At 39.5% G+C, this 15,968-nt stretch overlaps 1 protein-coding gene across 1 annotated transcript; it reads left to right on the forward strand.

The window, feature by feature from the left end:
* The first annotated feature begins 5,435 nt into the window (after window positions 1–5,435).
* On the forward strand, window positions 5,436–15,556 carry LOC141628286 (protein FAR1-RELATED SEQUENCE 5-like). The gene is made up of 4 exons (XM_074441447.1): window positions 5,436–6,001; window positions 6,112–6,462; window positions 6,627–6,853; window positions 15,498–15,556. The coding sequence occupies exons 1-4, from the start codon at window positions 5,436–5,438 to the stop codon at window positions 15,554–15,556; spliced, it is 1,203 nt and encodes a 400-aa protein (XP_074297548.1).
* The last annotated feature ends 412 nt before the right edge of the window (window positions 15,557–15,968 follow it).

Consider the following 15,968-nt stretch of genomic DNA (forward strand, 5'->3'; position numbering starts at 1 on the left):
ATACGAATTTAGTCATGATAATAGTTACAATCCCAAGTAGAATCCCTTCGAGCTCCTTTAATGTAGCATTCCTCTTGTAGCTTCTAGGACCATCCCCTTTGTTGTCAAGTCTATACTCTTTAGACCACCCTTTCTTGTGCCTTCCACCCCACCTCCCTCCTTGCACAAGTGTAGCAAAGTCAAAACGATACTTGTTTGGAATAATAAAATTACCTTGAACCTCCACCTGAATCGAACTCACGAAGTAACATTGATAGTTTCCACCATATAGTTTCTTGTCAATGGAGATATCAAGTGGCGACTTATACGGTTCTTTGAATGGAACATCAGAACAAGTATTATCTTGTAATAATTCCTTACCCAAGATTGGTAATAAACAAGAATTGTCGGACTCACCATTGGACATATTTGGAATTTCTTTGTTATCATCTTCATCTAATGGTTCAACAATATTTGTGACAATCTCGTTTTCCACCTTTGCTTTATCATTCGGAATCTGAAAGTCTTCAGCACCGTTCGTTTCAACAAGATCATGCATCTCTATAATCTCACAGTCACCTGTACTGTTCTGTGCATGCTTTTTTGCTTCTTCTTCGTGAACGTCTTTGAAAGACTCAACTTGCTCTTCTTGAAGCGTGTTTTCGACATGCTCTTCTTTTTCCTCGTGAATAGCAATAAACTCAATCTCTTCTTCCTTGATTGGACTAGTTTGAAGATGTAAATTGCGAACCACTTCTTCTTGTTGATCATCATCACTCAATGGTTCAACATCATAAACCATTCTTTCTTCTTCTTTTACACCATCAATGATCAGATTTGTTTCTTTTTTGGGCATGACAAATTTAGGAATCATCTTGCAAAGCTCTTGCGTGGTTAGAACTCATTTTTTAGTACACTCATTAGCTATGTGACCATAGCCTTGACACTTGAAACAACGCCTCATAGAACTTGTATTCTTAGGCTCCATAGCAATTGTTTTCCCTTTGTCTTTAGGATCTTCTATTTGAACTTCCTTAGGCTTGCTAAATTCTGGCTCCGAATAAGAACTTGAATCTGAATTTGATCCTCTTGAATAAGTATAGGATTTTCTTGTTTTGTCTTGTTTTTCAAACTTTAGAGCCAATCTACAAACATCATCAAATCCATTGTAAATCTGAACTTCAACTCTCGAAGCAAGTGACGGTATTAGACCCTTGATGAATCTTGCAACTCTAAGCTCTTCCTTCTCTTCAAGATCACAAACAATCATCATCCTCTCGAATTCCTTAATATACTCGGCCACGGACAGATTTTCTTGTGATAAAGATTGCAATTTTAGGTAATTTTCTTGCTCATAATCTCTTGGTAAGAATCTCCTCATAAGATGCTTCTTAAGTTTCTCCCAAGTATCAATCTTGCTCTGGTAATCAAATTGATGTAAAATCTGGTCGATTTTATGGATATGAACAATAAGTTGGACTGTTCGGACTTTTCTGTAAAAAAATAAAACGCAGCGGAATATTAAACTGTTTATTTGATTTTTATATGCATTTGACGAAAATTTAAAGGATATGACGTGATCACTCCCTTCTCCCTCACAAGGAATTTGATTGTAACTCACGACTGGTTTTTGTGACTCTCACCTCGCAAGGATCAACCACACTCTAATCTCTCCCTCGCAAGAAAGAAATAAGACACTCAAAGCTCGCAAGCAATAAGCAACAAGAAAACTTGTATTAATCTCTCAACTTGAATTTAATAAAACTGAATACAATGACCCTTATTTATACTAAGTAGACAACTGACCTCCCTTCCCTAAACTTCCTTAACTCGTCCTAAACAGATTAGGAAATCCGACCCATATTATGGCAAACTGCCTTATTACAATCTTGCTAAGATTAGGAAAGAACTGGAATTAGGAAAGCTTTCCTAAAGATTTTAGGAAAGTGTTACTACTACTCGAATTTAAACCTTTATAGTAATTATTCCTAAATTCTAAACATACTAGGATATGACTCCTTAAGCAAGAAGTCTCGACATCACTACCTTGGATGCCAAGTAATCTCGTGAACTTGTTCGAATAATACTGGAGCATTTTGAACAGTTCTGACGGGTGTTCAATAATCTTCATTTCGACAGATTCCATTCCAATCCTTCGTTATTATCCATTGCTCCCGCATCAATTATTCAAGTGTCTGGTTTCAGGAGAGGACATTACCATTCAGGTATCTTGGTGTTCCCATCTCATCCAAAAAGCTTACTAAGAAAGAATGTTCAAAACTGACTGATAGAATAGTAGCCTAGATAAGATCATGGGGCACTAGGCATCTATCCTATGCTGGGAGATTAGTATTAGTGAACTCAGTTCTTTCTACTATTCACTCTTACTGGGCAACCACTTTCTTGATTCCAAATGGGGTCATGAATAAGATTGACTCTATATGCGGAAATTTCTTATGGAATGGAAAGGACTCTTATGCAAGAACTCCCAATGTGAACTGGAAGAAATGTTTCACCCCTAAAGATGAAGGAGGACTTGGTATTAAGGATTCTATGTAACACCCGCCCTTTTCGTATAATAATTATAAAAATACTTTTATATTACTTTATTTAATTAATTTTATTTTATACGAAAATTTTATTAAAGCTATAATTTTAAAGCTTATTTTATATAAAATACACGCTTTAGTCGGATAGAATAATAATAATAATAATAATAATAATAATAATAATAATAATAATAATAATAATAATAATAACAATAATAATAATAATAATAATAATAATAATAATAATAATAATAATAATAATAATAATAATAATAATAATAATAATAATAATAATAATAATAATAATAATAATAATAATAATAATAAGGCTAGAGTTCCGGTGAGAACGGAGCTTATCGTGAGAGCCGTAAGAACAGCTCTCAACCGTCCATCAAATTATCTGACGGCTGAGATTAGACGCGCGCTTCTTTGAAAAGTAGACTTTTGCGGAAAACAAAAAATAACAGTGTACATGTGAGCAATATCAAACCTACGGATCAAAATCAAACCACACGAAATAAAATCAAACGATTTCGTCATTAATCCTTCCTTAAATTGTAAATTTTTGTTTTTCGACATCAAATTTAGTGATCTAAAATCGGTTATTCATCATCAATCGCTGTGTTCGAAGCGAAAATCTTCAGAAGCGAAATCAGATTCAATTTGTTCAAACTTTTGCATTCATCAGCTATTCAGTTATTTCAAGATCAAAACTTTGTAAGGAAAATCGGAATTGATTTTGTCATTCATCTGGAATTATTGTTTTCTACAGTCAATATTGAGGTATGTTCATTCAATGTTATTTAATTCCTTTCTGAATCGTTCTTGAATTGATTTTATGATGATGTTAAAGTTAAATTTAATGAAATTCAACTTAATTTCGGATTTGATTAAATTTAGTTAACTAGATTTAATGTCCGGAAGCACAAAAACATTAATTTTATAATGACAAGTGTTAAATTAGGGTTTATAGTTTGTTTGTTTAATTTTAGGAGGATGATAAATGTAAATGTACTTTGTGGTGAGAAAAAATGTAAAAATAATGAGAAAGGAAAAGTGTGCAATTTGAAGTAACTGAAAAGTAATTTTGTATGTAATAATAATGTGTTGTGTTGTGGTGTACACGTTTCATAAGGAAATGTTCAATCAGTTTTATTGAAATGTGCATTATATATAATAAGGATGTGCAAGTAATTATTACCTTTTACAAGTGGTCTTGCAACTGTTCACAATGAGTCACAATAAGTCAAATGACGGTTTTTAACTTGCTTATGTGGTGAAAAGACAAAACTATTCACATTAATTTAAATATTACTTCTGAATGTACATTATATTAATTATAAAAAAACATGTTCCATCAAATAAATTGTCCACTATCTATATTCATAATGTGCATTTTCTGATAATTAGGTGCAACTAAAATATCATTAAGCACTGTTTGGAAAATGTACATTATATTATATTTAAAAGTACATTAAATTATTTAAAAAAGAACATGAAACATTATTTGGAAAATAAATGTGCTTTCAGTTTAATTCAAATGTCCACTACGTATTTTCATAATGTGCATGTACTGTTTTATGCAAGAGATTTAAAAGCAGACCTTAAATGTACATTATATTATTTTTAAAGGTACATTTTATTATTTACACATGAATTTGAAATATCAATTAAATTGAACTCGTAATACATATAGTCGTTTAAGTAACATAGATAACTTCAACCAATTTATTAATTACCATGATTATGTTTGTGACTGTTGAAAAGATACAACTGTTCACAATATTTAATCTCTTCTACTCAATTAATCCACTATATAAATACAAGAGTACATTACCAGTTTTCCATTCTATCTTCATTTCTAAAACCTTTTTCAATAACCAAAATCTTTAATCTCTCCAGAAAACTACAGAATCTTCTAAGAAAAAACAATGTCTTATCCTAAATGCAAAATACCCTATTACCAGAACATCTAAGACAAAAATAATTTCATCAGTAATTATATGACATGGAAAATAGACCAGTTTTCTTCAAACTGGATTAGTTCAAAGAATATTCCTGTGGAGATGGATGTACCATCACACAGACATCCTTTACATATTTTTCTTACTAGTTATGAATTCCTCTCGATTCTTTTTGAACGACTTGGGAGGCGAGAGAAAAAAAACATGGCCGAGGTATGCAAGGCTTGGTCGTCTTGGTTCCTTATAGGGAACGACAAAAAGGTAATTGAAAGGGATTATTACCGAAACGCGATTTCGGGAAATGAAAATAGAATAATCACTATCATAAAGAATGGAAGGCTGCTTGAAAGATGCTGCCTTTGCAGGCGTTTGTCTAGTCGTGAAGAAAAAATTAGACATCATAAACGACAAGCACGACAAAGAAAAAAACAAAGAAAACAAGATGAAACTGAAAACTTGTATGAGGAGCAGTCTGGTGATGAGGGTTATTACGACTCTGACTGTTAGATTAATTTACAAATATATTAAGTTAGTTTTCTAGTATATTGTTATTTTGTATTATCTTTGTGTTTTTTTTTTTAATTTTAGTATAAGCCTTAATAGGCTTTATGCTTTTGAAAGTCTTGAATGGGTTTTGTAAATATTTCTAATATTAATGAATTAGTATTATGTCTCTTTGTTTGTTTACTGTCATTAGCATTCAATACATTTTATATATTCTATATCAAAATGCACAACAATATTTCCTATGAACATTAGCAGTAAAATAAATGTTCCTTTAAAGGCATGATAATGGACATTGGCAGGAATACATTATATATGAACCTTTATTTGTACGAAATATATTACCAATCTTTGTAAAGAATATTAGAATTCGATTACTGCATTATTGATGCAATAATATTCAATATACTTACTTACTTAACTACTGTTGAAGCAGACAATGAGTACAAGTGATGCAACTACGTCTTCTTCTACAAATAAAAGCTTTAAGACTCCAAGAACAAGAATTGAAACATTAAATGCACTCCAGTACAATCCATTCTGTCCAGAGGAAAAGAAACCTAAAGTAGGACAAGTATTCGAAACACTAGAATCAGCAGAGTTATTCTACAAAGAATATTGTACAATCTGTGGGTCTACGCCAAGACTTGCAACAACAAAAGGGATTAAAGCCAATGAGTTACCAAACAGTTTTGCATTAAGGAATGTTGTCTGCAATAGGCAAGGTGCAATGGAAAGTAGGAAAAGGATGAGGACTGATACTGATACTGATACTGAGACTACTGAGAATGATGCACAATCTGATGTGACAGACATAAGTCGTGTGAGGCCGATTACAAGAATTGACTGTCGTACATTGGTGCAGTTCAAATACCAAGAAAATGGAACTTACATTATTACCAGATTCGATGAAACCCATCACCATCCACTTGCTTCGCCAGCATCTACAATATTCTTGAAAGGAAACCAAAAAATGACAGAGGTACAGAACAATTTGTCACAAAGGTAAAGGTGCTAAAACTAGGTGGTGTGAAAGCCTATAGAGGTTGGAAGGAGCTGTGTGGAGGTTACGACAACATTGGTGCTACTAAGGTTGATTTCAAAAACTTTGTCAGGAACATAAAAACCTACGTTGGTAATTTTGATGCGCAAATGTTTGTTGAGAATCTTATTGGGAAAAAAGACACATGCAGTTCATTTTACTTTGATTTTATAGTAGAAGAAAACAAGTGCCTGGCTGAAGTGTTTTGTGCAGATCCGATCTGCATAAAGAACTACATGCTGTTCGGTGAGGTGTTATTAGCAGATGCTACATATAGAACAAATAAGTACGATATGCTGTTTGTGCCTATCACAGGAGTTGATCACCACAAAAGGTGCATAACCTTTGGAGCTGAGTTGATAGGTGATGAAAGTATTGAGTGTTACAGATGGCTGTTCAAGACATTTTTGGAAGCAATGGGCGGGTACTAGCCGAGAATTATAATTACTGATCAGGACAAATCAATGAAGTCGGTAGTCCCGAAAGTGTTTAAGGAGTCAACACACAGACTGTACATGTGGCACATAATGAAGAAACTAAGAGAAAAAGTCAGTATCAATTGTTTTAAGATGAGGATTTTAAGACTAGGCTCAATAGGTGTGTTTGGAACAACCAACTTGAGCCTGATGAATTCGAAGAACAATGGGGGAAGATAATGACTGATTATCAACTTGTAGAACACGAGTGGTTTTCAGATTTGTACAATATCAGGAAACAGTGGATCCCTGCCTATTTTAAAGATGTTTCCATATCTGGCTTCATGAGGGTTACTTCTAGGTCTGAGAGTGAAAACAGATTCTTTGACAGGTTCCTCTGTAATACTCCGTATTTATGGTCTTGGGGGTACTCTATCGAGTAGCCCTTACTCTGTCGAGTAAGGGTATGTTGCAGAATAAAATAGTTTCTGACCTGTTGGGCACTCGATCGAGTAGTGGGGCACTCGATCGAGTAGGGAAAGTACTCGATCGAGTACCTTGGGTACTCGATCGAGTGTCCGGTTTTTACGGGGAGTTTTCTCGGGTTTTGTTAATTACGCGATTAAGGTATTTAAACCAATTCGTCTTTGTTCTAAATCACTTTTTACAAAACCTAAAACCTGTTTAAGAGAGAAAGCAACTTGTTCTTCTTCCTAATCGCGTTCTTGACAATTCCCGGAGTTCAGACGGTCAGTTTGCATCGTAGTTTGTGTCGTTGGATTCCTTGCGTCGAGGGTAAGCTTTTAATGTAATTTATATAATGTTTTGTTAAGATTAGTGAAACCCTAATTTAGGAATTGGGGGTTTTTATGAATAGTAATTGAATAGTAGTAACTATGTGTTGTATGGTAGGAGGAGAGTTCATAGAAGAGGCGTTTTGAGACAGCTGTAGATACCGTCTGCGTGTTGTGCTTTCCAGGTAGGATTTCCTACTCAGTATTAGTCCCATAATGGGATATTGGTGATGTGTTGTATTTGGTTGTTTGATATGATGATTGTATTGTGTTTGTGGTTGTGATTGCTGTTGATGGTTCTCGAGATGCGTTCTCGGCTGAGTGGAGTCACTTGCGGGAGTGGCTTCACGCCCTAGTTTCGCCCTTCGTGGAACCCGCCACGAAAGGGGATGTGCACATTAATAGACAGGGTTATCGCTCGTACGATGAGCGGGGCTTAGGTGGGAACGGCTGCGGTCCCCCAACGCGTGGCTGGTCCAAAGGGTGGACGATCGGTGATTGAGACGGTTGGTTGGATGTGTGTGTGTGTGTGTGGCAGTTCAGCTGTCTGTTTGTCTTATTGTTGTTATCTATTTTGATTGTGTGATTAGTACTGACCCCGGTGTTGTTTTGTAAAACCTGCGGTGATCCATTCGGGGATGGTGAGCAGATATTGAGCAAGTATAGAGATGATCTTTGGGATAGTGGGATGGCCACGACATGACGATAGAGTCTTTTTGTAGTTTAGCATTTATTTACATTTCGATTGAGAACAGTTAGTTTGGAATAATGTATTGTACTTTCAGTTTGGTTTCGAGGATTGTACTTATTCATTAAATTACTTATAATAAATGTTGTTTCTGTTTTGTCTATTTGATTATCATACCTCGGGCAACCGAGATGGTGATGTCTTCATACCTGAGTGGTCCTGGTAAGGCACTCGGAGTATGGGGGTGTTACAAATGGTATCGAGCGACGATCCCGAAACCCGTAACCAATGAACTTAATGAACATAGGGAGTCAATTAAAATGAACCCGGGGTAAAAGTTGTAGGAGCTAGTGCAAAGGCTTGGGAGACGTCCTAAAGTCGCGGGGGTCGCCCTACAACTTTGAACCGGTCACATGGGGAAAGTGTTTGTCGAGTCATCTGTATGTTTGATTTACGTGTGCAATAAAGTGATGAAGTGTGATAATTGTTTGGTGTTGAAATAGGAAGTTGAGCAAGTGAAAGGATATGATATGTTGAACATGTTAGTGAGATGATAACATGTTGAATGATTTACAATGTGGCTTTAATAGCATGATGAATTGATCTTGTTGATAGTATAATAAATGCGTAGCATGTTTATTCTGATAGCATGTGATTTTATAAAGTTAGCATGTTAGTATACGACGTAATATGCGGGTAGCTCTTACGTATTGGGGGTACTTGATCGAGTGAGGCTGACTCGATCGGGTAGGTTTTTAACGATTTTGAGTCCGGAATCGAGTTTTGGGGCACTCGATCGAGTAACTAGGGGTACTCGATCGAGTAGGGGGTCACTCGATCGAGTAGCCTAGATACTCGATCGAGTGGGTTAGAGATCAGAAGGTCTGTTTGGTTCTGGAGTTTGGGTACTCGATCGAGTACATGGGGGCACTCGATCGAGTAGCCCGTTACTCGATCGAGTGGGTTTGGGTACTCGATCGAGTAGGTTCTGGGCAGCGTGTTTTCGTGTTTTGAAGTTTAGTGCGTGTGTTCATGTCTACCCTTTTCTTATATATGAATAGCTTCAAGATGCCGCCAAAGAGAAATGCTTTGTACGCGAGAGCTGAGCTTATGACTACGGATGACATCGTTAAGATGTTGGAACACCAGGACGCTCTTACAGAGACTCTGAAGAGAGTGAATAAGGACAAGGATAAGAGTAAGGAGAAGGAGGTTGACCATGCTAAAGTCAGCCTCTATATTGCGAGGTTTAACCCGAAGGAGTACAAGGGAGTTGAGGAGCCTAACCATCTTGATAGTTGGCCGAGGGAGATGGAGAACATCTTTGGATTTAGTTCATTTGTCCGATGAGATGAGAGTGGATCAGCCGCATTCTATCCGAGGGAGGCGGTGGCAAATGGTGGGATTCGGTAAAAGTGAGTGCCAAGGAGATATATACCAACCGGAGGTTACCCGCTATACCTTGGGAGGAGTTTCGTAGGGTGTGAGGAAGGAGTTCGTACGAGAACATGTGAGGAGTAAGTTGAGAGAGGAGTTCGACAAGTTTAAGATGACTACTGAGATGTCTCGTGGGTGAGTACTACGGGCGGTTCAATGAGAAATCCAGATATCGAGGACATGGGTTTGAGTGAGGAGAATCTGGCCTTGAGGTTTGAGAGAGGGCTAACCACGAAAATTATGGATAAGTTACCCGTGGGAGTCCTTACTATGTGAAGGAAGCATATGAGAGGGCTGGGAGAGCTGAGAGGCTAGTGGAGATGGCTCAGGAGAGGTCAGGTGGAGAGAAGAGGAAGTCTGAGAGTGAGGGTGGTGGCCAATCTAATTTCAAGAAAGGCAACCACAATCAATCTAAGGGATTTTCTTCTGGTTCTGGGTTTAGTGCTAGAACTTCCTTTGGGCGAGGTCGTGGGAGTGTGAGCAACAGCTGGGGAGTGACCTGCTTTGGTTGTGGTGGCGTAGGCCACAAGAGACATGAGTGCACGAGCGCACCGGGATCTTTTCAGAGACTGCACGAGCTTTGCGAGCAAATGGACCGGTGGATCATGGCCAAACCGGGAGGTCGAGCTACCAGAGTGGAGGCAACCGCAACGGCGGTAATTCTTATCAGAAGACACCGATGAACAACAACAACAATCAAGGGTCGGGTACTAAGCCGACCGCATCAGCTAATACTGTCCAGGGAGGTGGGCAGAAGACCAGCGGCAAGTTGTTCATGATGGACAAGAAGGCAGCTGAGGAGGATGCGCACGTTATCACCGGTACATTCCTTGTTAATGGTATTCCTACGTTTGTTTTGTTTGATTCGGGGGCTTCTCAATCGTTTGTGTCTTCGAGTCATGTAAAACAGTTGGGTTTGAGAGTATATGAGTCTGTTAGGGAGCAAGTTTTCATACCTTCAGGTGAGTCTGTATCGTGTGGGAGGTTATTTAGAGATGTATCTTTGATAGTTGGGCAAGTCGATTTCCCTGTAGACTTGCTAGAGTTTCCTTTTAATGGTTTTGAGATGATAGTTGGGATGGATTGGTTAGGAAAGTATAAGGCTAAGATAGACTGTCATCAAAAGAAAGTGTCCCTTAGAGGTCCTAAGGGTGTAAGTGTGTCTTATCGTGGGTTTCTAGTCAAACCCAAAGTTAAGTTGATTGCAGGTTTGTCACTTTGAAGTCGTATCGAGGAAGGGATGTCCTCCGATTTTGTGCCATGTGAGAGATGACCGGATAGAGAGCCCGACGATTGGTGAGATACCGGTGGTGGGGAGTTTGCGAGATGTCTTTCCGAGAGGAGATTCCGGGTTGCCACCGAAGAGGGAGATAGATTTCACCGTTGAGTTGAAGCCGGGGACGGGGCCAATCTCTAAGGCACCGTACCGTATGGGTCCTAAGGAGATGGAGGAGCTTAGGAAGCAATTGGATGATTTGATAGAGAAGGGATACATTAGACCAAGTGTATCGCCTTGGGGAGCACCGATTTGTTCGTGAAGAAGAAGGATGGAACTTTGAGGTTGTGCATAGATTACAGGGAGCTGAACCGTGTGACGATAAAGAACAAGTATCCTTTGCCAAGGATAGATGACCTGTTTGATCAGTTGAGTGGTGCAACGGTCTTTTCTAAGATCGATTTGAGGTCGGGGTACCATCAGGTGAAGATTAGAGATGTGGACATACCGAAGACAGACTTTCACGAGGTACGGCCATTATGAGTATGTGGTGATGCCATTTGGGTTGTCTAATGCGACGGCAGTGTTTATGGATTTGATGAATAGGATCTTCTTACAGTTCTTGGATCAGTTCGTAGTAGTGTTTATCGATGACATCTTAGTCTACTCTAAGACTAAGGAGGAGCATGAGGAGCATCTGAGGATCGTGTTGCAGACTTTGAGAGATCATGAGTTGTATGCTAAGCTGTCCAAGTGTGAGTTCTGGTTAGAGAAAGTTGCTTTTCTGGGGCATGTAATCTCTAAAGATGGGGTAGCTGTGGATCCGGCGAAGATTGAGGCAGTGACAAAGTGGGAAGCACCAGAAGAATGTTCTTGAGGTGAGGAGTTTCTTGGGTTTAGCTGGATACTACGGGCGGTTTGTGAAGGATTTCTCCAAGATAGCTAGACCGATGACAGCGTTGATGAGGAAAGAGAACAGGTTCGTTGGGATGAGAGTTGTGAGACGGCGTTCCAAACATTAAAGGAGCGTTTGACCACGACTCTGTCTTGGCATTGCCTGAAGGGAGCGAGAATTTCGAGGTCTATACAGATGCCTCGAAGAATGGGTTGGGATGTGTGTTGATGCAGAATGGTAAAGTAATTGCCTATGCTTCTAGGCAGTTGAAGCCGTATGAGGAGAACTACCCTACTCATGACCTGGAGTTGGGTGCAGTGGTGTTTGCTCTCAAGATTTGGAGGCACTACCTTTATGGAGCAATCTTTAAGGTATTTTTGGATCACAAGAGTCTCAAGTACATCTTCACGCAGAAGGAGTTGAACATGAGAGAGAGGAGGTGGATGGAGCTGATTGGTGATTATGACATGGAAATCATCTACCATGAAGGAAAGGCCAACGTTGTTCCGATGCTTTGAGTAGAAAGAGTGTACATTCCTTGTGTACAGCTCTATCTTTGATGAGGTGAGGGATGAGGTAGCGAGCTTTGGGATTCATATGATGCGGAAAGGAGATGCTATGGGTGATATGACAAAGACACATGGAGTTTTATGATGATATTCGAGGTAAACGGGCTTTGGATCCTAAGATAGTGGAGTGGAGAGCTGGAGTAGAGAAAGGGACGGTGTCCCGGTTTTCCATTCATGAGATGGTAGCTTGAGGTTTGATGGTAGGTGGTGTGTTCCTAATGACGAGGAGTTGAAAAAGACAATCATAATGAGCGCATTGCACCCATATTCGGTTCATCCGGGTGGAGACAAGCTTTACAAAGATTTGAAGAAAACGTTTTGGTGGCCTGGGATGAAGAAAGAGACCGCCGAGTTTGTGTCCCGTTGTTTGACATGCCAGAGAGTTAAAGGGGAACAGAGAAGACCACAAGGTAAGGTTCGGTCTTTGGAGGTGCCGGAGTGGAAGTGGGAATCCATTTCCATGGATTTCATTGTGGGTTTACCTAAGAGTCAACAAGGTAACAATATGATTTGGGTGATAGTGGATCGGTTGACCAAGTCCGCTCACTTTGTTCCAATGAAAGATACATGGACTAAGGCACAATTGGCTATGGCCTATCGAAAGAACGTGCTTAAGTTACATGGAGTCCCTAAGGACATAGTGTCTGACAGAGATGCGAGGTTTATATCAAGGTTTTGGAAGGAGTTGCAGGAATCGTTGGGAACAGCTTTGAAGATGAGTACAGCATTTCATCCTGCGACAGATGGGTGACGAGAGAACAATCAAGACTCTTGAGGATATGTTGCGAGCTTGTGTGATGGATTTTGGTGGTAGCTGGGAGCAGAGGTTGGACTTAATAGAGTTTTCTTACAACAACAGCTATCACACCAGTATTGGTATGGCACCGTTTGAGGCTTTGTATGGGAGGAGATGTAGGAGTCCGATCTGTTGGGACGATAGTCGAGGCAAAGTGGTTTTAGGACCAGAGATGGTACATGAGATGGTGGAACAGATTAAGATGATCAGGGAACGGATGAGAGCAGCCCAGGATCGACAGAAGAGTTATGCAGATCTACATCGTCGGGACATAGAGTTTCAGGTTGGGGACAAGGTTCTTCTGAAAGTGTCTCCTATGCGTGGAGTCATGAGATTTGGGAAGAAAGGCAAGCTAAGTCAGAAGTTTATAGGGCCTTATGAGATCTTAGAGCGAGTTGGGGAAGTGGCTTATCGTTTGGCTTTACTGGCTGCTTTGGAGAGAGTGCATAATGTGTTTCATGTATCGCAGCTGCGGAAGTATGTGAGTGACCCATCACATGTGTTGGAGGCAGAGAGCTTAGAGTTGGATGAGTCTTTATCATACCTTGAGGTGCCTAAGCAGATCCTAGACCGAAAAGTTAGAAAGACCAGGAGTGGTGAGACAGTTTTGCTTAAGATCCTTTGGTCTAACCATGAGACTGAGGAAGCTACATGGGAGGCGGAGGATATCATGAAAGAGCGTTACCCTTTCCTTTTTGATCAGGTATGTATGGTTACGGGGACGTAACCTTGTTTCTTTTAGGGGGGTAGGAGATGATCGCGAGAGTTTTTAAGAGTTTTACACCCCTTTTATATGTTGTGTCGGTATGTTTGTCGGGATAAGTTGGGTTAGTAGCATGTTTTACGTTGTGTTTATTTTGACCTTCGAGTCGGGAAGCTTATGGGAGTACCTTTGTTTAGTAGTGGTTTGAACTTCGGGGACGAAGTTCCTTTTAAGGAGGGAAGACCGTAATACTCCGTATTTATGGTCTTGGGGGGGTACTCTATCGAGTAGCCCTTACTCTGTCGAGTAAGGGTATGTTGCGAGAATAAAATAGTTTCGACTGTTGGGCACTCGATCGAGTAGTGGGGCACTCGATCGAGTAGGTACTCGATCGAGTACCTTGGGTACTCGATCGAGTGTCCTTTTACGGGGTTTTTCTCGGGTTTTGTTAATTACGCGATTAAGGTATTTAAACCAATTCGTCTTTGTTCTAAATCACTTTTTACAAAACCTAAAACCTGTTTAAGAGAGAAAGCAACTTGTTCTTCTTCCTAATCGCGTTCTTGACAATTCCGGAGTTCGACGGTCGGTTTGCATCGTAGTTTGTGTCGTTGGATTCCTTGCGTCGAGGGTAAGCTTTTAATGTAATTTATATAATGTTTTGTTAAGATTAGTGAAACCCTAATTTAGGAATTGGGGGTTTTTATGAATAGTAATTGAATAGTAGTATCTATGTGTTGTATGGTAGGAGGAGAGTTCATAGAAGAGGCGTTTTGAGACAGCTGTAGATACCGTCTGCGTGTTGTGCTTTCCAGGTAGGATTTCCTACTCAGTATTAGTCCCATAATGGGATATTGGTGATGTGTTGTATTTGGTTGTTTGATATGATGATTGTATTGTGTTTGTGGTTGTGATTGCTGTTGATGGTTCTCGAGATGCGTTCTCGGCTGAGTGGAGTCACTTGCGGGAGTGGCTTCACGCCCTAGTTTCGCCCTTCGTGGAACCCGCCACGAAAGGGGATGTGCACATTAATGGACAGGGTTATCGCTCGTACGATGAGCGGGGCTTAGGTGGGAACGGCTGCGGTCCCCCACTAGCAGGGCTGGTCCAGTGGACAGTCAGTGATTGAGACGGTTGGTTGGATGTGTGTGTGTGTGTGTGTGGCAGTTCAGCTGTCTGTTTGTCTTATTGTTGTTATCTATTTTGATTGTGTGATTAGTACTGACCCCGGTGTTGTTTTGTAAAACCTGCGGTGATCCATTCGGGGATGGTGAGCAGATATTGAACAGGTATAGAGATGATATCGGGATAGCGGGATGGCCACGACATGACGATAGAGTCTTCCATTTGTAGTTTAGCATTTATTTACATTTCAGTTGAGAACAGTTAGTTTGGAATAATGTATTGTACTTTCAGTTTGGTTTCGAGGATTGTACTTATTCATTAAATTACTTATAATAAATGTTGTTTCTGTTTTGTCTATTTGATTATCATACCTCGGGCAACCGAGATGGTGATGTCTTCATACCTGAGTGGTCCTGGTAAGGCACTCGGAGTATGGGGGTGTTACATCCTCACACCTCATTTGACCCTTTTTGAGTTTTGGGTGTGCTGTGAGAGTGCTTTGGAAGCACAAAGACACAAGCAGTCCAAGTTGAACAGTGACAACAAATACTCTGAAATCCCACGGAAAACAAACTCAAACCTTGAAGTTCATGCTTCTGAAATGTACTCGCACAACATTTTCAAAGACTTCCAAAATAGAATTGGTTGCAGCTTTGTCTGATTGCCGTTTTAAAGATGTGGACAAGATTGATGAGATAAAAATATATATTCTATCAGACTTGCAGATGCCAAATAAGTGATGGCACGTAGCATATTCACCAGATAACATGGAGATTACTTATTCCTGTTCTATATTTCAGATAATGGGCTTGTTGTGCAGGCACTGCCTTTGGATTCTACATAACCAAGATTTTCAGAAAATACCAGAATAGTACATAATGCAAAGATGGACAAAAGCTGCAATGAGTAAGCCTGTCTTTGATAAAGATGGCAAACTGATAGATGTCTCTCAAAAGTTTTCTGACCGGAAAATTTTGAGTACTGAGCTGTGGCAAGAGGTTTATTCTTGTGTCAGCGTAGGTGAGTGTGATGATAACGATATGAAGCTTTTGATTGAAAAACTGAGAGATATTAGATTGGATATGATTAGTAACAGAAGTGTTCCAGTAAAGAAGAAAGACAAGATGAAAGAAATAGAAAAGTATGTGGGCTGCAACATACTTCAGAAGTTGGTGATTCATGTTCCTAAAAAATCTAAAAACAAGGGTAGGACCAAGGGCAAGAGAATTGAATAACAAATGTTGAAAGCCCTAAAGAAGAGAGCAAAAGAGAAGAGGTACTGCAAAACATG

The sequence above is a fragment of the Silene latifolia genome, chromosome Y (genome assembly GCF_048544455.1).
Source record: "Silene latifolia isolate original U9 population chromosome Y, ASM4854445v1, whole genome shotgun sequence".
In the NCBI taxonomy this organism is placed as follows: Eukaryota; Viridiplantae; Streptophyta; class Magnoliopsida; order Caryophyllales; family Caryophyllaceae; genus Silene; species Silene latifolia.